Raw genomic sequence first — 21,356 nt, 5'->3', positions numbered from 1 at the left:
TGCCGCAACTAGAGAAAGCCCTCGCACAGAAACGAAGACCCAACACAGCCATAAATAAATAAAATAAAATAAATATAAATAAATAAATTAATTAATTTAAAAATTTCCATTTCCTGACTGATTGTCAGAGAAACAAATCAGAATGTATTTCACTATAGGCGTGATCCAGGCATCAGTGATTAAAAAAAATAAACAAACCTCAATTTTTCCAATGTGTGACAAAGATTGAGAACCACTGAGGTATGCAGTGCTCAGTCAATATAAAGATTGGCCCTGGTATAACCTGGGAGAGTGAGCTGAGGATCTAGAGAAAGCCATGCTTAAGCTGAGACATGAATGATACAGATGAGTAGATGTAGTAAAGGAAATCACAGGACGTGTTCACTGAGGGCTATTGGAGTGAGTGCACATCGAGTGTTAAAAGATGCTGTGAAGCTCCTCTGTGCTGGTTTCCTTCTCTTCCAGTGGGACCTTGTATGTGATTATCAGTCACAGAAACCAGTGGTTCAATCCTTATTCATGGCTGGAATGCTGGTGGGGGGCCTCATATACGGCCATCTCTCAGACAGGTGAGTGTCTCCAGATCACTGCTGCCATTCCTCTGTGGTGTTTTCACAGTTTATGATTAATTCTTTCATAAAGATTCTTTATTGAGTACCAATATACAATTTATACCGTTGTGGGTTGCCTTGGTTCCAAGGGAGCTATAGATGGAAATGCAGAATTAGAATCATTGTGATGAATGTCATTTTGTTGCCACAGAGCTCTCTGTACTGGACACAGAAATGACCTCTTCATAAGATCTGGGTGCATTTCAGAATAGTAGTTAGAGGTGAGTTACCATAAACTTCATTTATAAAGGTGAGAAGGAGTTACCAATGGGAAGTGAGAGAAAGGTGCTTCAAGACAGGAGGTTCTGCCTGTTTGAAGAAACAGCATTGTAGGCCTTTCCCAAGGATTCAGTGAGCTAAATGCTTGTGGGTTCTCACATTAGTCCTCATATCATGGTTACCCCACTGTAATTAGTATTGATTTCTATAAAATTTGTGTGCTCAGTGAGATGGTACTGAAGTTGAATTAGAACTAATTGTGGCTATAATCTGTATGTGTAATTTTGTAAGAGAAAAAAAGCCTCATTAGAGGTAATACTTTCAACAATATAAGGTAACTAATCTATAGAACTCAGGAGTCATAATTTTTGGAGTGATAAGTTTGGGTTATCCTGTGCCTGGCAGGGGTCATCCAAAAGTAAGAGGACCAGCACGGCTGCCACATACTCAAGTCTCCCATGGGGGAAAGTATCCCTTGTCATCTGTAAGCCTAACATCCTTTAATCTTACAGCTGAAAATTGTGGACTCCGAATGTGTCACCTCTCGAATCATGATTCTGTTCTATTGGTTTATGTGTCTCTTTATATGCCAGTACCATACTCTTGATTATTATAGCTTTGTAATATAGCTTGAAATAGACAATGTTCTGCTTCTAGCTTGGATCTTCTTTGTCAGGATTGCTTTGACTATTTGGGTTCATTTGTGATTTCATATAAATTTTTGGACAGTTTTTTTCTGTTTCTGTGAAAGATGCCACTGGAATTTTGATAGATATTGCACTGAATCTATAGATGGTTCTGGGTAGTGTGGACATTTTAAAAATATTAATTTTTCCCATCCATGAACATGAGTTCTTTCCATTTATTTTTGTCCACTTCCATTTCTTTCATCATCTCGTTTTTTTCAGTGTCCAGATCTTTCATCTCCTTAATCATTTTATTGTTTTTGATGCTATAGTAAATGGGATTGTTTCTTTTATTACCCTTTTCAGATATTTCATTGTTGGTATATAGAAATGTGTTTGATTTTCATAAGTTGATTTTGTTTCCTGCAACTGTACTGGATTTGTAGATAAGTTCTAACAAAGTTTTTGGTTGAGTCTTCAGGGTTTTCTATATACAAGTTCATATCATCTGTAACAAAAAGAATATAATTCCTTCTTTCCCATTTGCATGCATTTTACTTCTTTTTCTTGTCTGATAGCTCTGATTAGGACTTCCAGGATTATGCTGATAGGAGTGGTGTGAGTGGGCTCCCTTTATTCCTTTGAACTTAGAGGAAAATCTTGCAAACTGTCACTACTGAGTACGATGTTATCTGAAGGCTTGTCATATATCACCTTTATTGTGTCGAGGTATGTTCCTTCTACACCCAATTAATTGAGCATTTTTATCATGAAAGGATATTGTATTATGTAAATGGATTTTTCTTTATCTTTTTTTTCACACACACACACTGTATTTTATTTTTACAAGAGATAAATAGACTGACACCAAGCAGTGTAAATGGATGACCACAACAAAAGCAACAATTATTGCAATTACCAAACATGAAACACACTCATACTATGTCATAATATTGACATTCAGTCCAGTAATCCTCCACTGTAACAGCTCCTTTACTTTGCAGTGAAAATTGATTTGTATATTCTTTGCCTCTGAGTCCTTGTGGGATTTTTTTTTTAATTCAAACAGAAAGTCACAAAAATTATAATCATCCTCATCAGTTCACTCAGTCCCATGTAATTAATTTTTTTTTCATCTTGATCTTTTGTTAGCACTTTTATGAGTTCATCAGTTTTTCATTAGAGTTCTGAAAATGCTCATTCATTCAGTTCAGCAGTACAGTTACCAGAAACCTGTACTTGTCAGAGTCTTTTCTATGAATTCCTTGAGGATGAAACCCTTTTATAGGAACATATTTGCAAAAGCATCAGAGTACACCCAGAACTGTCTGTAAACGACAAAAGACTTAAAAATGACCACAGTTAAAGATTTGATGAAAGTTCATAGTAGTGCAATTGACAAGGAAATTTAGTTATTTCTGAGATATACATTTTAAAGTAATAACTAGAATTATGACTTATAACATTATAGCAGAACATATAAGATTTTTAGAAATTTCACATAATGTCTGAAACATTTATATTAACGTATTTCCGTACAAATAATCCAATGAAAGTTTAGTATTAGTTGTTTTGTTTGTTTGTTTTTTTATACTGCAGGTTCTTATTATTCATCAATTTTATACACATCAGTGTATACATGTGAATCCCAATCGCCCAATTCTGGATTCTTCTTTATCTTTTGAAATGATCATATGATTTTTAACTTTCATTCCATTAATATAGTGTATCACGTGTACTGATTTCCATATGTTGAACTCCTTGCATCCTAGGGATGAATCCCACTTCATCATATTGTATGACCCTTTTAATGTGCTGTTAAATTTTGTTTGCTATTATTTATTTATTTTTTAAAAATAAATTTATTTATTTATTTCTTTATTTTTGGCTGTGTTGGGTCTTCATTTCTGTGTGAGGGCTTTCTCTAGTTGTGGCGAGCGGGGGCCACTCTTCATCGCAGTGCACGGGCCTCTCACTATCGCGGCCTCTCTTGTTGCGGAGCACAGGCTCCAGACACGCAGGCTCAGTAGTTGTGGCTCACGGACCCAGTTGCTCTGCGGCATGTGGGATCCTCCCAGACCAGGGCTCGAACCCGTGTCCCCTGCATTGGCAGGCGGATTCTCAACCACTGCACCACCAGGGAAGCCCTGGTTTGCTATTATTTTGATGAGAAACTCTTTGCATCTATATTCATCAGAGATGTTGGACTGTAGTTTTCTTGTTGTGTCCTTATCTGATTTTGATATCTTGAAAATGGTGGTCTTCTAAAATGAGTTTGACCATAATTCAAAAAGATACATGTACCACAAAGTTCATTGCAGCACTATTTACAATAGCCAGGACATGGCAGCAACCTAAATGTCCATCGACAGATGAATGGATGAAGAATATGTGGCACATACATACAATGAAATATTACTCAGCCATGAAAAGGAACGAAATTGAGTTATTTGTAAGGTGGATGGGCCTAGAGTCTGTCATACACAGTAAAGTAAGTCAGAAAGAGAAAAACAACAGGAAAATGTATGCTAGTACACATGTATGGAAACTAAAAAAATGGTACTGATGAACCTAGTGGCAGGGCAGGAATAAAGATGCAGACATAGAGAACGGACTTGAGGACACAGGGGGAAGGGGAAGCTGGGACGAAGTGAGAGAGTAGCATTGACATATATACACTACCAAATGTAAAATGGATGGCTAATGGGAAGCTGCTGCATAACACAGGGAGATCAGCTCGATGCTTGGTGATGACCTAGAGGGGTGGGATAGGGAGGGTGGGAGGGAGGCTCAAGAGGGAGGGGATGGGGGATATATGTATACATACAGCTGATTCACTTTGTTGTACAGCAGAAACTAACACAACATTGTACAGTAATTATACTTCAATAAAGATATTAAATTTTAAAAAATAAATAAATAAATAAAATGAGTTTGAGACTGTATTCTCCTCTTCAGTGTTTTGGAAATGTTTGAGAAGAGTTGGTGTTTATTCTTCTTCAAATGTTTGTAAGAATTCACCTGTGGGGCTTCCCTGGTGGCGCAGTGGTTGAGAATCTGCCTGCCAATGCAGGGGACACGGGTTCGAGCCCTGGTCTGGGAAGATCCCACATGCCACGGAGCAACTAGGCCCGTGAGCCACAATTACTGAGCCTGCGCATCTGGAGCCTGTGCTCCGCAACAAGAGAGGCCGTGATAATGAGAGGCCCGCGCACCGCGATGAAGAGTGGCCCCCACTTGCCACAACTAGAGAAAGCCCTCGCACAGAAACGAAGACCCAACACAGCCATAAATAAATAAATAAATAAATAAATAAAATAAACCCAAAGTTTAAAAAAAAAAAAAAAAAGAATTCACCTGTGAAATTATCAGGTCTTTTTAAAAAAGTTTAAATATAGTCAATTTATAGTATTGTATTAGTTTCAAGTACATAAAATTGTGATTCAATATTTTTATAGATTATATTCCATTTAAAGTTATTACAAATTAACAGCTACATTTATCTGTGCTCTACAATTTATCCTTGTGGCTTATCTATTTTATTCATAGTAGTTTATGTCTCTTAATCTCATCCCCTATCTTGCCTCCCCCGCCCTTCCCTTTCCCCATTGGTAACCACTAGTTTGTGAGTCTGTTTCTGTATAATTACATAATTCATTTGTATTATTTTTTAGATTCCACATATAAATGAAAACACAGAGTATTTGTCTTTTTCTGTCTGACTTTTTTCTCTAAGCATAATACTCTGTAGGCCCATCCACAGTTTTGCAAATTGTAGAATTTCCTTCTTTTTTATCATTGAGTAATATTCCATTGTATGTATATATGTATATATATATATAATATCTTCTTTATTCATTCATCTGTTGATGGACACTTAGGTTGCTTTCATATCTTTTCTATTGTAAATAATGCTGCTATGAACATTTGTATGCACTTATCTTTTTGAATGGTGTATTTTTTCTTTTCAGATATGTATCCAGAAGTGGTATTGCTGGATCATATGGTAGTCTATTTCTAGTTTTTCTTCCATTGCAAGAACATGGTATATCTCTCCATCTGTGTCATCTTTGATTTCTTTCATCAGTGTCTTACAGTTTCCTGAGTACATGTCTTTTACCTCCTTAGGTAGGTTTATTCCTAGGTATTTTATCCTTATTGTTGCAAAGGTGAATGGGATTGTTTCCTTAATTTCTCTTTCTGATCTTTCATTGTTAGTGTATAGTAATGTAAGAGATTTCTGTGCATTAATTTTGTATCCTGCAATTTTACCAAATTCATTGATTAGCTCTAGTAGGTTTCTGGTGGCATCTTTAGGATTCTCTATGTATAGTATCATGTCCTCTGCAAACAGTGACAGTTTTACTTCTTCTTTTCCAATTTGTATTCCTTTTATTTCTTTTTCTTCTCTGATTGCTGTGGCTAAGACTTCCAAAACTATGTTGAATAATAGTGGTGAGAGTACACATCCTTGTCTTGTTCCTGGTCTTAGAAGAAATGCTTTCAATTTGTCACCATTGAGAATGATGTTTGCTATAGGTTTGTTGTATATGGCCTTTATTATGTTAAAGTAGGTTCCGTCTATGCCCAGTTTCTGGAGAGTTTTTATCATAAATGGGTATTGAATTTTGTCAAAAGCTTTTCCTGCATCTATTGAGATGATCATATGGTTTTTATTTTTCAATTTGTTAATATGGTGAATCACATTGATTTATTTGTGTATATTGAAGAATCCTTGCATCACTGAGATGAATCCCACTTGATCATGGTGTATGATGCCTTTAATGTGTTGTTGGATTCTGTTTGCTAGTATTTGGTTGAGGATTTTTGCATTTGTATTCATCAGTGATATTGGTCTGCAATTTTCTTTTTTTGTAGTGTTTACCTGTTTATATTTTCTATTTCTTCCTGGTACAGTCTTGGAAGGTCATACCTTTCTAAGAATTTGTCCATTTCTTCCTGGTTGTCCAGTTTATTGGCATAGAATTGGTGTAGTTTCTTATGATGCTTTGTATTTCTGCAGTGTCTGTTGTAACTTCTCCTTTTTCATTTGTAATTTTATTGATTTGAGTCCTCTACCTCTTTTTCTTGATGAGTCTGGCTAAATATTTATCAATTTTGTTTATCTTCTCATAGAACCAGCTTTTAGTTTTATTGATCTTTGCTATTGTTTTCTTTGTTTCTCTTTCATTTATTTCTGCTCTGATCTTTATGATTTCTGTACTTCTACGAACTTTGGGTTTTGTTTGTTCTTCTTTCTCTAGTTCCTTTAGGTGTAAGGTTAGATTGTTTATCTGAGACTTTTCTTGATTATTGAGGTAGGATTATATTTGCTATAAACTTCCCTCTTAGAACTGCTTTTGCTGCTTTCCATAGGTTTTGGATCATGGTGTTTTCTTTGTAATTTGTCTTTAGGTATTTTTTGATTTCCTCTTTGATTTCTTCAGTGATCTCTTGGTTATTCAGTAATGTATGGTTTACCCTCCATGTGTTTGTGTATTTTACTTTTTTCCCCCTGCAATTTATTTCTAATTTCATAGAGTTTTGGTCAGAAAGATGCTTGATATGATTTCAACTTTCTTAAATTTACTGAAGCTTGATTTGTGACCCAAGATGTCATCTATCCTGGAGAATGTTCCGTGTGCACCTGAGAAGAAAGTGTAATCTGTTGTTTTCGGATGGAATGTCCTATAGATATCAATGAAATCTATCTGGTCTATTGTGTCATTTAAAGCTTTTGTTTCCTTATTAATTTTCTGTTTGGATGATCTGTCCTTTGCTGTACATGAGGTGTTAAAGTCCCCAACTATTATTGTGTTACTGTAGATTTCCTTTTTATAGCAGTTAGCGTTTACCTTATGTATTGAGGTGCTCCTTTGTTGGGTGCATATATATTTATAATTGTTATATCTTCTTGTTGGATTAATCTCTTGATCATTAAGTAGTGTCCTTCCTTGTTTCTTATAACATTCTTCATTTTAAAGAGTATTATGTCTGATATGAGTATTGCTACTCCAGCTTTCTTTTGATTTCCATTTGCATGGAATATCTTTTTCCATCCCCTCACTTTCAGACTGTATGTGTCCCTAGGTCTGAAGTGGGTCTCTTGTATACAGCATATATATGGGTCTTGTTTGCATATCCATTCAGGCAGCCTGTGTCTTTTGGCTGGAGCATTTAATCCATTCACACTGAAGGTAATTAACAGTATGTATGTTCCTATTACCATGTTAAAAATTATTTTAGTTTTGTTTTTGTAGGTCCGTTTCTTCTCTTGTGTTTTCCACTTAAAGAAGTTCCTTTAACATTTGTTGTACAGCTGGTTTGGCGGTGCTGAGTTCTTTTAGTTTTTGTTTGTCTGTAAAGCTTTTGATTACTCTGTTGAATCTGAATGAGATCCTTGCTGGCTAGAGTAATCTTAGTTGTAGGTTCTTCCCTTTCATCACTTTAAATATATCATGCCACTCCCTTCTGGCTTGTAGATTTTCTGCTAAGAAATCAGCCGTTACCTTATAAGAGCTCTCTTGTATGTTATCTGTCATTTTTCCCTTGTTGCTTTCAATAATTTTTCTTTGTCTTTAATTTTTTCGATTTGATTACTATGTGTCTTGGCATGTTTCTCCTTGGGTTTATCCTGCTTGGGAGTCTCTGGCTTGGATGAACAATCATCCAAGTGCTTTCTGGACTTGGATGGCTATTTCCCTTCCCATGTTAGGGAAGTTTTCGACTATAATCTCTTCAAATATTTTCTTGCATCCTTTCTCTTTCTCTTCTCCTTTGGGGACCCCTATAATGTGAATGCTGGTTTGTTAATGTTGCCCCAGACATCTCTTAGGCTGTCTTCATTTCTTTTCATTCTTTTTTCTTTATTCTTTCCATGGCAGTGATTCCCACCATTCTGTCTTCCAGGTCACTTGTCCGTTCTTCTGCCTCATTTATTCTGCTATTGATTCCTTCTAGTGTATTTTTTTCATTTCAGTTATTGTATTGTTCATCTCTGTTTTTTGTTCTTTAATTCTTCTAGGTGTTTGTTCTTTAATTCTTCTAGGTCTTTGTTAAACATTTCTTACATCTTCTTGATCTTTGCCTCCATTCTTTTTCTAAGGTCCTGGATCATCTTCACTATCATTATTTTGAATTCTTTTTTCTGGAGGGTTGCCTATCTCCAATTCATTTAATTGTTTTTCTGGGGTTTTATCTTGTTCCTTCATCTGGTACGTAGCCCTCTGCATTTTAATTTTGTCTGTCCTTCTGTGAATGTGGTTTTCCTTCTACATGATGCAGGATTTTAGTTCTTCTTGCTTCTGCTGTCTGCCCTCTGGTGGATGAGGCTATCTAAGAGGTTTGTGGAAGCTTACTGATGGTAGGGGCTAGTGTGGGTAGAGCTGGATGTTGCTCTTTTGGGCAGAGCTCAGTAAAACTTTTCTGCTTGTCTGCTGACTGGTGGGGCTGAGTCCCCTCCCTGTTGGTTGTTTGGCCTGTGATGACATAGCATTGGAGGCTACAGGCTCTTTGGTGGGGCTAATGGCAGACTCTGGGAGGGCTCATGCCAAGGAGTACATCCCAGAATTTCTGCTGCCAGTGTCCTTGTCTCCGTGATGAGCCACAGCCCTGGCTTCTGCAGGAGACCCTCCAACACTAGCAGGTATGTTTGGTTCAATGTCCTATGGGGTCACAGTTCCTTCTGCCTGGGTCCTGATGTGCACACTACTTTGTTTGTGTCCTCCAAGAGTGGAGTCTCTGTTTCTCCCAGTCCTGTCAAAGTCCTGCAATCAAATCCTGCTAGCCTTCAAAGTTTGATTCTCTGGGGATTCCTCCTCCCATTGCCAGACCCCCAGGTTGGGAAGCCTGACATGGGGCTCAGAACCTTCACTCCAGTGCATGGACTTCTGTGGTATGATTGTTCTCCAGTTTGTGAGTCACGCACCCTGTGGTTATGGGATTTGATTTTATTGTTTGCGGCCCTCCTACCATCTCATTGCAGCTTCTTCTTTGTCTTTGGATGTGAGGTATATTTTTTGATGAGTTCCAGTGTGTCCCTGTTGATGATTGTTCAGCAGTTAGTTGTGATTCCAGTGCTCTTGCAAGAGGGAGTGAGTGCACGTCCTTTTACTCTGTTATCTTGAATCCAACTCCAATACTTCTTGAACTCTTCCATAAAACAGAAGAGGAGAAAAACTTCCTAACTCATACTATAATACCAGTGTTCTTATGATATCAAAGCTAGATAATGACATCAGAAAAACGAAAGTTACAGAGCCATATCCCCTCTGAATATACACCTAAAAATATTCAACAAAACGCAAGCAAACTGAATCCAGCTACATATTAAAATGTTTATATACCGTAAACAAATAGGATTTATCCCAGAACTGCAAAGGTGGTTCATCATAAGACAATCATCCAATATAATATACCACATCAATACAATGAAGGAAAAAAACCTATATAATGTCAACTGATGCATAGGAGGCATTTTATAAAATCATACAATTTTCTTGGTGAAAATAATATAGGAATTAAATGTAACTTCCTCAATATTTTAAAGGGTGTTTAGGAATAAAGCTACAACTATCACTACAGTCAATGGTGAAAGAATATTAACTTTCACACTAAGATAAGGAGAAAGATAAAGATGTCTGCTTTCATTGCTGTTATTTAACATCATACTGTAAACCTATGTAGAGCAATTAGAGAGAAAGAGAAATAAAATTTACCCAAAGTAAAAAGGAAGAATAAGAATATAATTATATATATATATATATATATATATATATATATATATATATATATGACATGATCATATATATATAGAAAATTCCAAAGAATGCCCAAGAAATTCATTAGAACTAATAAACGAATTTAACAAAGTTGCAGGGTATAAAACGAACACACAAAAATCAGTTGTTTTTCTATATATTTGAAGTGAACAATTTGAAAAGAAAATTAGGAAATGTATTACCCATACATCATCTTCTAAAGGAATGAAATACTTAGAAATAAATTTAACCTAGGATGTAAAAGGCTTGCACATTGAAAACTATACAGCGTTGTTGAAAGAAATTAGAGAAGACCTAAATAAATGGAAAGTATCCCATGTTAATGAGGTAGGAAGACCTAATATTATCAATGAAGTCAATCATATTTAATGCAACTACAGTTTCAATGAAATCACTATCAAAACTCCAATGTAATGTTTTTCTAGAAACAGAAAAGCTGAAACATATTCATATGAAATCAGGGCTCCAAATAGCCAAACAATTTTGAAAAAGAAGAGTAAATTCAGGGGACTCATGCATCTCAGTTTCAGAACTACAATAAAGCTACAGTTACCAAATATTATGGTACTGGTATAAGGATTGACATACAGACAAATGTAATAGAACTGAGAGTTCAGAAATAAACCCATACATTTATAGCCAACTGTCTTTTGACAGGGGTGCCAAGACCATTTAATGTGAGAAAGAACAGTCTCTTCAGCAGATGGCATTGAGCAACTAAATGTCCACATATAATAGAATAAAGTTTTCTCTTCTAAGTTATTTTCTTGATGATGATAGTGATTATGAACATGATTATTTGGTGTCGTGTTTGTTCTTATGTATCCCATTTTCTGTTTGGGGGAAATTATTTGATGCTATTTTTAAATATTGCAGAGGAATTCCTAATACCAAACACTGTCTGTCTGTTTTTATTACAGACAATGGGTTTATATTTACATTAGCGCATCTCGTTTAGTCCATGTTGTCTCTACTAAGACCCTCTTTTCTTCATGCCCAATGAAAGACAAAATTCACTTTTCCTTATTTGTCTTTCACCTTCTTTTTCCCTTCATTCTCCATTTTACATACTTCTTTCCTGTGAGAGATTGATATAATAGCCACTGTCTGGGTTATGGTGCTCGTATATTCTATTCTAGGAAAGCACATTACTTGAGGTTTATAAATACAGATTCAACAAAGAGTGACTCTTACATAAATCTTCAACCACTTTGATGCATTGCTTCACTGATCATTTGCATCAGTTGCATCTTCACCTGTCTGGTGCTAGAGACCAAAGTACACTTTTAGCTCTCTTGTGTTCTACACACTATACAGACTCTCCACTATGCTAAATACATATGTTAGTACAATGAATGCTCATGGTATATTCCAATTTCCAACATTGTAGTTTCTTTTGTATGGTATCACTTCCCGTCAGAGTCCTCCTGGGGATTGGATGATGAAGTTTTAGTAATATTAGTTTGTAAACCAGAGTGTTAGTATGAAGCTATTTCTGTTGCTGATTTAGCTCTTGTTTACTCAAGGTTTCAGGTACAAAGAATCACTTGTTAAAACATTGTCTAAATTTCAAAGTATGCTTTGTTTTCTTAATTTTTTTTTACCACAAATTATCATTGCTCCCATAATCTAACCTGCCTCTCTGTTTCTTAGGTTTGGGAGAAAGTTGATTCTCAGGTGGTGTTTGCTCCAGCTCGCCATCTCTGGGACCTGTGCAGCCTTTGCTCCCACCTTCCTGATTTACTGCTCACTACGCTTCTGGTCAGGATGTTCTGCTGTGGTCATTATAACAAATAACTGGATGCTCAGTAAGTCAACAGTTTTGATTTTCTTGATTTTCCAAACCTTGAAATTTCACCCTTATGTGACTTTACTATCCCAATTGGGTTTTCTTTCAGTTGTAGAGTGGACAAGGTCCCAATCAAAAGCCATGGTAATAACACTGATAACCTGTGCCATTAGTATTGGACAGATAATGCTGGGAGGACTGGCTTTTGTCTTTCGAGACTGGCATACCCTGCAGCTGGTGGTGTCTATACCATTCTTTGTCTTCTTTTTCTCCTCAAGGTATGAGCCTCTCTCTCACTCCACTTAAGGGAACCTAGGATGAAAATGCATATTGAATTGGGATATACTGATTTTCTTATTCCCTGGACCCTTTCCTGTTGTTTTGACCTAAACCAGGGTTTCTCATTTGTTCACTCTGATCAATTTGAGATTTGAGAAGCAGAACAGGGAGTAACAGTGATCTTCCTTCCAGGGAGCTCTAGGTGTTTTCTGCCATTTTGCTTCCTAAGTCTTACCCAATATTGTGGTCATTGAGTTATTCCAATATTATTTTTCTTATAGACTTGAAGATATACCTTCAATTTTTTGGCTTTGGAATGAAAAAGGTACAATAAAGTTTTCCATGATTTTCCATGTTGCAGATGAAATTGGATAAAGAAGAGGCAGAAAATTTATTCATAGAGCAATTTAACAAAATAGCAACAGAATTTCTCCAGAAGTGAAAATGACATGCAGATTGGATGACTTACATTACGTGTTCAACACTCCCTCTTCCCTTAAATAATTTTAACAAATATTTATTTATGGATAATTCCATCCCTACACTTAAAACCACTCTAAGGGGCTTCCCTGGTGGCGCAGTGGTTGAGAGTCTGCCTGCCAATGCGGGGGACACGGGTTCGAGCCCTGGTCTGGGAAGATCCCACATGCCGCAGAGCGACTGGGCCTGTGAGCCACAATTGCTGAGCCTGCGCGTCTGGAGCCTGTGCTCCGCAACAAGAGAGGCCCGCGCACCGCGATGAAGAGCGGCCCCCACATGCCGCAACTGGAGAAAGCCCTCGCACAGAAATGAAGACCCAGCACAGCCATAAATAAATAAATAAATAAAACCCAAAAGTTAAAAAAAAAAAAAAAACACTCTAGGGAGAATTAGCTTTAGTAGATCACAGAAAGATGACTACAGGCTTAATATAGTGAGAAGAGCACAGAGAGAAAGAAGAGTGTAATCCATGTCAGACTCATCTGCTAAATCATTCTATTCTCATAACAAGGAAGATGTGCTTATTGTTTCCATTTATTTATAAGAAAACTAAGGCAGATGTAAACAAGTGACTCATTTATGTAGTTAGTTACCAATACTTCTGGTAGTGGCAGGAGTATTCACAATATTTGTTGGCCTAAAAGTTTACATAATTTGGGGACTTCTTTTTTCAAAATAATATACATTATGAATATATACTATGGCACAAAGTTGCCAGATCTCATGCTAAGCTTTGGAAGGGAATTATGCAAGTGAGGGACTCTCAAACTTAAGCTTCATAAGCCCCTTGGAAAATCTCCTGGTGAATAAGCAGAGAGGCAACTTGAAAGCAAAGTCTGTGATCCTATGCATGTAGTACATTTTTTGCCTTCCATCCAATATCCACCACTTCAATTGGTGGTGGATATTGGATGGAAAGTAAAAAGCATATGTTGTAATTAACCATAGGACAAATAAGCAAGAGATAGTTGACTGCACTTTTGTGCCCTTCTTTCATCAGGTGGCTGGTGGAATCTGCTCGGTGGCTGATTATCACCAATAACCCAGATAAGGGCTTAAAGGAACTTAAAAAAGTAGCACATAGAAATGGAATAAAGAATGCTGAAGCAGCCCTGAACATGGAGGTGAGCAGGAAGGGGAAGGTGGTTATTGGGTTGGAGAGAAGACACAAATTGACACTTGCCTTCTCCTTATTATAGATAGACAAACTGCTTTTCTAACAAGGGCAGCTAGTTGAGAATGCAAATTCCCTGGTCTTTCATGGCCATCTCATAGAAAACAAGCTGTGAGCACTGTACAGAGCTTCTTCCTATAGCTCAATTCCTGATCTGACTCTATACCTTATGTACTCTCCTTGGTGCCCTGCCCACCTCTGTGGCCTCATTTTCAAAATATCATTGTTGCCATTTAATTTCCTGGCGTCTCCCTTAACTCCCTGCATCCTTCTTCACCCCATGTTCACTCCTGTGATTGCATGTGTAATATGTTACGTTATAAAGAAAGGGAACACATCCCTCCTGTCCTATTGGGTGCCAGTGCTCATCACAATACCTGGCACTGTGTTGGCAAATGACACGTTTGTCGTTCTTGAAGGGTTTCAAAGCGACCATGCAGGAGGAGCTGGAGGCCGCACAGACCAAAACTACTGTATTTGACTTGTTCCGCACACCCAACCTGCGTAAGAGGATCTGTCTCCTGCTCTTCGTGAGGTGGGCTCCACGCAGTGCATGACAACATTCAAAGAGTGGGGACATGAATCTATGTATTTCATAGGTTTTAACAGTGCTGTGAGAGGGAGGCGCTGATTTGGAGAAAAAATGAGGAAATCACACCAAATAACACTCACATGAAACTGATTATATGATGAAAAGTTAGTTAGGTCATATCACACTATCAGTCTTTCTCTGGAGATTGATGTTGAGAACTTCTATCATGGTACAGATTGGAGAAAAAATGAGGAAATCACACCAAATAACACTCACATGAAACTGATTATATGATGAAAAGTTAGTTAGGTCATATCACACTCTCAGTCTTTCTCTGGAGATTGATGTTGAGAACTTCTATCATGGTACAGATTTGGGCACTTAATTTTCTTCGTTTTTCTTTCAATTTTAATTGAAGTAAACGTTGCAAACAGAAACATGAAGAGGTCAGAAATATATACAAATCAATGAATATGTCAGTATGTAAAAAGTTAGCCAACATACAGATCAAGATAGAAAATCCTAATTCCCCAAGACATCCCCTCAACTATCTGGTACAGCAATATTCGCCACCTCCACACCATTGCCTGACTCTGTTCTCTCCTTACAGCCCTCTCCTGTGCCAAATAAAACTTAACAGCGGTTCTGATCTCCTTCCCTGCAGATGAGTGTTGCCTGATCTTGACCTTCACATAATACAAATGATAGAAGTGTTCTGTGACAGGCCGCCTTTCCTCATGCTCATTCATGAAGAGCCATCCATTCTGTTGCATGTAACAGTAGGTTGTTCTCCTCCCTAGTGCTTTAGTTTCCATTAGATGAATACACTACAATTTCTCTATGTACTTCAATATTGATGGACTTTTATTTGTTCCCAATTTGGATACAGTTTTTTGTGTGTTAGCACAAGGGCTTCTGTTAAAGTCTTGCTCCTTATCTCTTGAGGGGATATAAGTATTTACTTTGGTATAGTCAGGAGGAGAAATTTTAAATTCTGAATTTTTGAAGATTTACACACATGGACAAAAAGCACACAGGACCATAAACACCCACCGCCAAGCTTAAGAAAGTGACTACTGAATAGTATAATTTATCTTTCCCAGACATATCCTAGTAGACTGCTTATTCATTTAACTACATTGTGCTTTTTGACCTTTTCATATCCACTAGGACACAGACTTACGTTTCTGAATTCTAGATAATCAGAGTGGAAGGAAAAAGTACATATAATGATAAAGAGAAGACCTGTTTGCAATTGCTGTGTTCTGTGATGGTTTTTTCTATTTTCTTTTTCTTTTTTAACATCTTTATTGGAGTATAATTGCTTTACAATGGTGTGTTAGTTTCTGCTTTATAACAAAGTGAATCAGTTATACATATACATATGTCCCCATATCTCTTCCCTCTTGCATCTCCCTCCCTCCCACCCTCCCTATCCCACCTCTCTAGGTGGTCACAAAGCACGGAGCTGATCTCCCTGTGCTATGCGGCTGCTTCCCACTAGCTATCTATTTTACGTTTGGTAGTGTATATATGTCCATGCCACTCTCTCACTTTGTCCCAGCTTACCCTTCCCCCTCCCCGTATCCTCAAGTCCATTCTCTAGTAGGTCTGCATCTTTATTCCTGTCTTGCCCCTAGGTTCTTCTGACCATTTTTTTCTTTTTCTTCTTTTACATTCCATATATATGTGTTAGCATACGGTATTTGTTTCTCTCTTTCTGACTTACTTCACTCTGTATGACAGACTCTAGGTCCATCCACCTCACTACAAATAACTCAGTTTTGTTCCTTTTTATGGCTGAGTAATATTCCATTGTATATATGTGCCACATCTTCTTTATCCATTCATCTGTCGATGGGCACTTAGGTTGCTTCCATGTCCTGGCTGTTGTAAATAGAGCTGCAATGAACATTTTGGTACATGACTCTTTTTGAATTATGGTTTTCTTAGGGTATATGCCCAGTAGTGGGATTGCTGGGTCATATGGTAGTTCTATTTTTAGTTTTTTAAGGAACCTCCATACTGTTCTCCATAGTGGCTGTATCAATTTACATTCCCACCAACAGTGCAAGAGGGTTCCCTTTTCTCCACACCCTCTCCAGCATTTATTGTTTGTAGATTTTTTAATGATGGCCATTCTGACCAGTGTGAGATGATATCTCATTGTAGTTTTGATTTGCATTTCTCTAATGATTAATGATGTTGAGCATTCTTTCATGTGTTTGTTGACAATCTGTATATCTTCTTTGGAGAAATGCCTATTTAGTGTGATGGTTTCTTTTATTGCAATACCTAAATCTGTCTCTCTCTGGGTGAAATAGATCTTTTAGGTGGACTCCTTTCCCTTAGATGCTCTTTGGGTAAAAGGTAGATCCACAGTGGGAATCTTTGCTTCCATTTCTGATGGCACAGTTGGTACATATTTGCTTTCCTGAATTCTTACATTTTCTTTTAGCCCCAAGGACTCTGATATGAACTTTAAATTTCCCAGAACTGTGTTTGAAACCAGGACACTATGCGTCCAGTCAAGGGGACACAGGTAGTTTCTTTGCAGTTTCAGTCACTAGTTGAGAAAAGGGAAATGCTTTACAGTATTGGGGTTGGCGGAATAGAGGGAGGACTCACAGCATACAGACAACTCTCAAAAAGAAATGATTTCCCTAAATTTTAAGTTTTAATGCTCATATATTCAAATTCTCTATACCATCCAGTTTGGTGATTGAGTCAGGTTATGTTTTCCCGTCACTGCCAACTCTATGCTTAGGGACTCAAAAAAAAGAAGGACAAAAGGAATATCGTTTTCCTTTATAGCCATGTTATTTTAATGGTAACTTTATCACCCTAAAAGGAAGTGTTATACAAATCAGACTAGACCTTTATTCTTAAATATTGATCATTGGCTGCCTGGGTCAATATAATAATCGACTGCAACACGTTGGCTCTAAATCTTACAGCTTGTGTCTTTCCTCTTTTGTTCACTACAGATTTGCAAGCACAATACCCTTTTTTGGCATCTTTATCAATTTACAGCACTTTGGGAGCAATATTTTCCTGTTCCAGGTAATCTTTGGAGCTCTCACTGCCTTAGCCCGATGTCTTGCACTTCTAGTATTGAATTATATGGGCCGTCGACCAACCCAGATGCTTTTCATGTTCCTGGTGGGACTTTCCATTTTGACCAACACGTTTGTGCCCCAAGGTGAGAGAAGACTGGACTTTGGGGAAAAAAGTGTCTGTTTCCCACCCTTCAGGGATTGTATTGGTCACACTTGTCTGAAGTCAGGTTTGAAAAGAGGTACCAGTTATGCGCTAAGTATTCCCCTAAACCAATCTGATGGTTTATGAGAAATTCTGCTAAAAATTTTTGGGAAAAAAACTAAAGGTCAGCGAGGGGCAAATCAGGCATATGTTCGTCTCATCACATTGTGAAGTGTCTTAAATTGGTACAATTTATCCCAGATTATTTCTCTAGGACAACAATTGTTTACCTGCCTTTTGTCCATTCACACTTCAAATAACAAACATGGAGGGCTGAGGCCTTGCAGTGATCCCCCAGGTGAGGACACAGCATGGTCACTCCCTCTGTTTGGGCTCTTCATTACCAGCTTTGATGACTAGTCACTTCCCTGTCTCTACATACCCACACAAGAGTGTGGTGTTAAGTCACCATGACTGCAGCTCTTGCTCATGAGAGTCTCCCAGGAAATGAAAAAAATCCCCCTTTTTCAAGGAATGAAGGAGTGAACAGTAGGAATAGAATTTAAGCAGATTAAAAGCCTTGTCCATTCCCTGTTAGATTACTTTACAAGTTAATAGAAAGATGGTATGTAATGATTAGTAGAACCTTAGTGGGCACTATGCTTCACCATCTCCCAATGCAAGAATATGCTTCACAGCATTACAGATGGGTGGACTCTGCTCTTTAGAATATCATTAATGATGCAGGCTTACTCCCTTACACGAGAGTTCTTTCCAATATTATAAAGCTATAATTAGATTTCTTTTTATACTGTGCAGAAAACCGTTTCTCTGAAATTTTTTTTAGTGGTCCCAAATTCCTTTTTTCCGAATAGAAGTTTCCATTCTTGGTTCCTCATGTCTAACATTGATGTAGATCCAGCTTCTCTTCAGCCTGTCCACTAACAGAAAGGCCCTGTCCGTCTATTACTCTCTTGTGCCATATTCACCCTATGGCAGTGCTGTATCTACACTAGGTTGACTGACTCATTGAGGTTTGTCTGGGACTTTCCAGGTTTTATTAATGAAAATCTCACATTGCTAAAACCTCCTAATTCCCAGGAAAACCAGGATGACTGGTCACTTTAAATTCTGCATTTTAATTGTAAAGTCCTCAAGGTTAGAGCTGAGACTTAGACCCAGTAATTGTCCACATGACAGTCCTACCTTCTATAATAAGCATAGAGCAAGTACTGGACAGAATAACTAAAAGCAAGTTTCTGCCACACTCACCTTTTCTTCTTCTTCTTTGGCAAATCTCAGATATACAGAGAGATTTGCTACAATTAACCGAGATAATTTTATGTACATTTTACAACCTATGTTGATAACTTTATCTTTCTCAGTTTATAAAAGACTCCATGATCCTGCTGCTGTAATATTTTCTACAATCTATTTCAAACATACAAATAACCTGTAGAGTTGTTTGTCCTGAATAAATTTGGTGGATGCTGATTCCTTGAACACAGCTTTCTTAATCTCACTGGTCTTCCTCTCTCTAGAAATGCAGACCCTGCGTGTGACTTTGGCAAGTGTGGGAATCAGCTGTGTTGCCGCTTCTATCACCAGTTATTCTGTCCACTGTAATGAACTCATCCCCACTCTCCTCAGGTATAAGGATTTTTTTATATCCTTCCGAAGCCTGAGTAAAGATTGATATAAAGTGTCCAGTAGTTTAATATAATTTGTGGTTTAGGAAAGGGACCAGGAAAATGTTCTAATTCCACTAATAATAAGGTAGTAGTTGCCCATTTGTAAGTTCCAGTTATGAGTGTAAAACAGAAATATAAAGCACCAAACATATTAGAAACTAAAAACAAAAACAAAAAGTGGATTTAACCTTAATTACTGTGTACTTGAGGTTGGCTTTGGATATGGATTTTCTAAAAAGTGACTTTTTATTGTTTATCATCTAATAGCTGTAAACTGTACTACTAGAATAGAAAAATGGAAAATCAAAAATAAAGAACTTTGAATATCCCTCCAGGGCCAAAAAAATAGGACTTTCCCAGCTAATTGATGCTTATTGTGGAATAACATAATAAGAAATGTTAATTATAAAGCAATTTTTTGTAATAGTAACAACATACTAAAAAACAATTATCACCAAAGTTTATCAAAAAAGCTGACTTGGTGCCAGGTACTGTGCTAAGCAGTACTTCAATACATCTGTTTTTATTAAAATGATGAAAATGGGTCTTAACACATTTTGACCTTGTCAAAGGCAGCTAGAAAATCACAGAGCAAATCACAAAAACAAGTGTTTTCGTAAAGCCCACATATGTAATAATTGTGTTTTAGTGTGTTCCATAATCACATCAAAGTAATAGATCATAAGTTACATGTGTGGATTTTTACTGGATTATTATGTATTCTTGTTTACCCCTCAGGGCAAAAGCTTTGGGATTAGATGTAATGGCTAGTAGGTGTGGGTCAGCTCTGGCTCCCCTCTTGATGACCCTGGTGGTGTATCTACCCACTCTGCCCTGGATCATCTATGGAGTATGTCCCATTATTGCTAGTCTTGTTGTCCCTTTCCAACCTGAAACCAGAAATCTGCCTCTGCTTGACACCATCCAGGATGTGGAAAATAAGTGAGTAATGCTTCTAGCCATCCCCTGGGAGAGACTGTGTGCTTTGGATCTGTGAGTGAGAAAGACAAAACACAGAGTGGGTCCCTCAGATCACTGGGAAGGCTGAGCCTGCCTGGGATACTTCCATCTTGGGTCATTGCCTTCACAAGTAGCAAGGTCATTTCTAACCATTATGAGTTCCAGTCTAGACTGCAGAGATTCCTCTCTGCCTTGTTCTCATTGGTAGTTTTAGTGCTGAAGAGACAGTAATTAGCTCTGTTGTGAGGGCATATCCTACCTGCCCTCATGATAGTATTTCATGATCCTCAGATCCATAAGAGTAGGGGATATAAAGGGAAAAGAAATGGGATGACCAGTGAAGGAACAATGTTAGGAAGATCATGTTGAGTTAAAGACTCTTTGGTGATGGCCATTCTGAAAATCTACAAACAATAAATGCTGGAGAGGGTGTGGAGAAAAGGGAACCCTCTTGCACTGTTGGCGGGAATGTAAATTGATACAGCCACTATGGAAAACAGTATGGAGGTTCCTTAAAAAACTAAAAATAGAACTACCATACGACCCAGCAGTCCCACTACTGGGCATATACTCTGAGAAAACCATGATTCAAAAAGAGTCATTTACCGCAATGTTCACTGCAGCACTATTTACAATAGCCAGGACATGGAAACAACTTAAGTGTCCACCGACAGATGAATGGATAAAGAAGATGTTGCACATATATACAATGGAATACTACTCAGCCATAAAAAGAAACAAAATTGAGTTATTTGTAGTGAGGTGGATGGATCTAGAGTCTGTCATACAGAGTGAAGTAAGTCAGCAAGAGAAAAACAAATACCGTATGCTAACACATGTATATGGAATCTAAAAAAAAAAAAAAAAAGGTTCTGAAGAACCTAGGGGCAGGACAGGAACAAAGATGCAGACGTAGAGAATGGACTTGAGGATACGGGGAGGGGGAAGTGTAATCTGGGACGAAGTGAGAGAGTGGCATGGACATATATACACTACCAAATGCTAAATAGGTAG

At 37.5% G+C, this 21,356-nt stretch overlaps 1 protein-coding gene and 2 long non-coding RNA genes across 4 annotated transcripts in view; 1 reads left to right on the top strand and 2 right to left on the bottom strand.

The window, feature by feature from the left end:
- The window catches only part of LOC309606696 (solute carrier family 22 member 10-like), a 234,399-nt gene that overhangs the window by 11,250 nt on the left and 201,793 nt on the right, over window positions 1-21,356 (top strand). Inside the window, exons 2-10 of one of the 2 annotated variants that reach the window (XM_082344115.1) lie at window positions 466-569; window positions 11,890-12,044; window positions 12,135-12,303; window positions 13,785-13,908; window positions 14,378-14,493; window positions 16,949-17,032; window positions 17,478-17,692; window positions 19,233-19,341; window positions 20,121-20,324. In XM_082344115.1, coding sequence (XP_082200241.1) covers window positions 466-569; window positions 11,890-12,044; window positions 12,135-12,303; window positions 13,785-13,908; window positions 14,378-14,493; window positions 16,949-17,032; window positions 17,478-17,692; window positions 19,233-19,341; window positions 20,121-20,324 — 1,280 coding nt within the window. Of the gene's footprint in view, window positions 1-465; window positions 570-11,889; window positions 12,304-13,784; window positions 13,909-14,377; window positions 14,494-16,948; window positions 17,033-17,477; window positions 17,693-19,232; window positions 19,342-20,120; window positions 20,325-21,356 lie in introns of both variants that reach the window. The other variant, XM_082344114.1, reaches the window with a different exon arrangement.
- Window positions 1-21,356, bottom strand: part of LOC309606754 — a 308,111-nt gene that overhangs the window by 214,680 nt on the left and 72,075 nt on the right. The gene's annotated exons all lie outside the window — the stretch shown is intronic.
- Window positions 4,417-10,221, bottom strand: LOC309606750. Its single transcript, XR_014232040.1, has 2 exons — window positions 4,814-10,221; window positions 4,417-4,477 (listed from the first exon to the last, which is right to left on the bottom strand). It is a non-coding gene; the product is annotated as an uncharacterized lncRNA (long non-coding RNA).

The sequence above is a fragment of the Balaenoptera borealis genome (assembly GCF_965194805.1).
Source record: "Balaenoptera borealis genome assembly, chromosome: 11".
In the NCBI taxonomy this organism is placed as follows: domain Eukaryota; kingdom Metazoa; phylum Chordata; class Mammalia; order Artiodactyla; family Balaenopteridae; genus Balaenoptera; species Balaenoptera borealis.
This window is presented reverse-complemented; position numbering and strand designations above follow the sequence as displayed.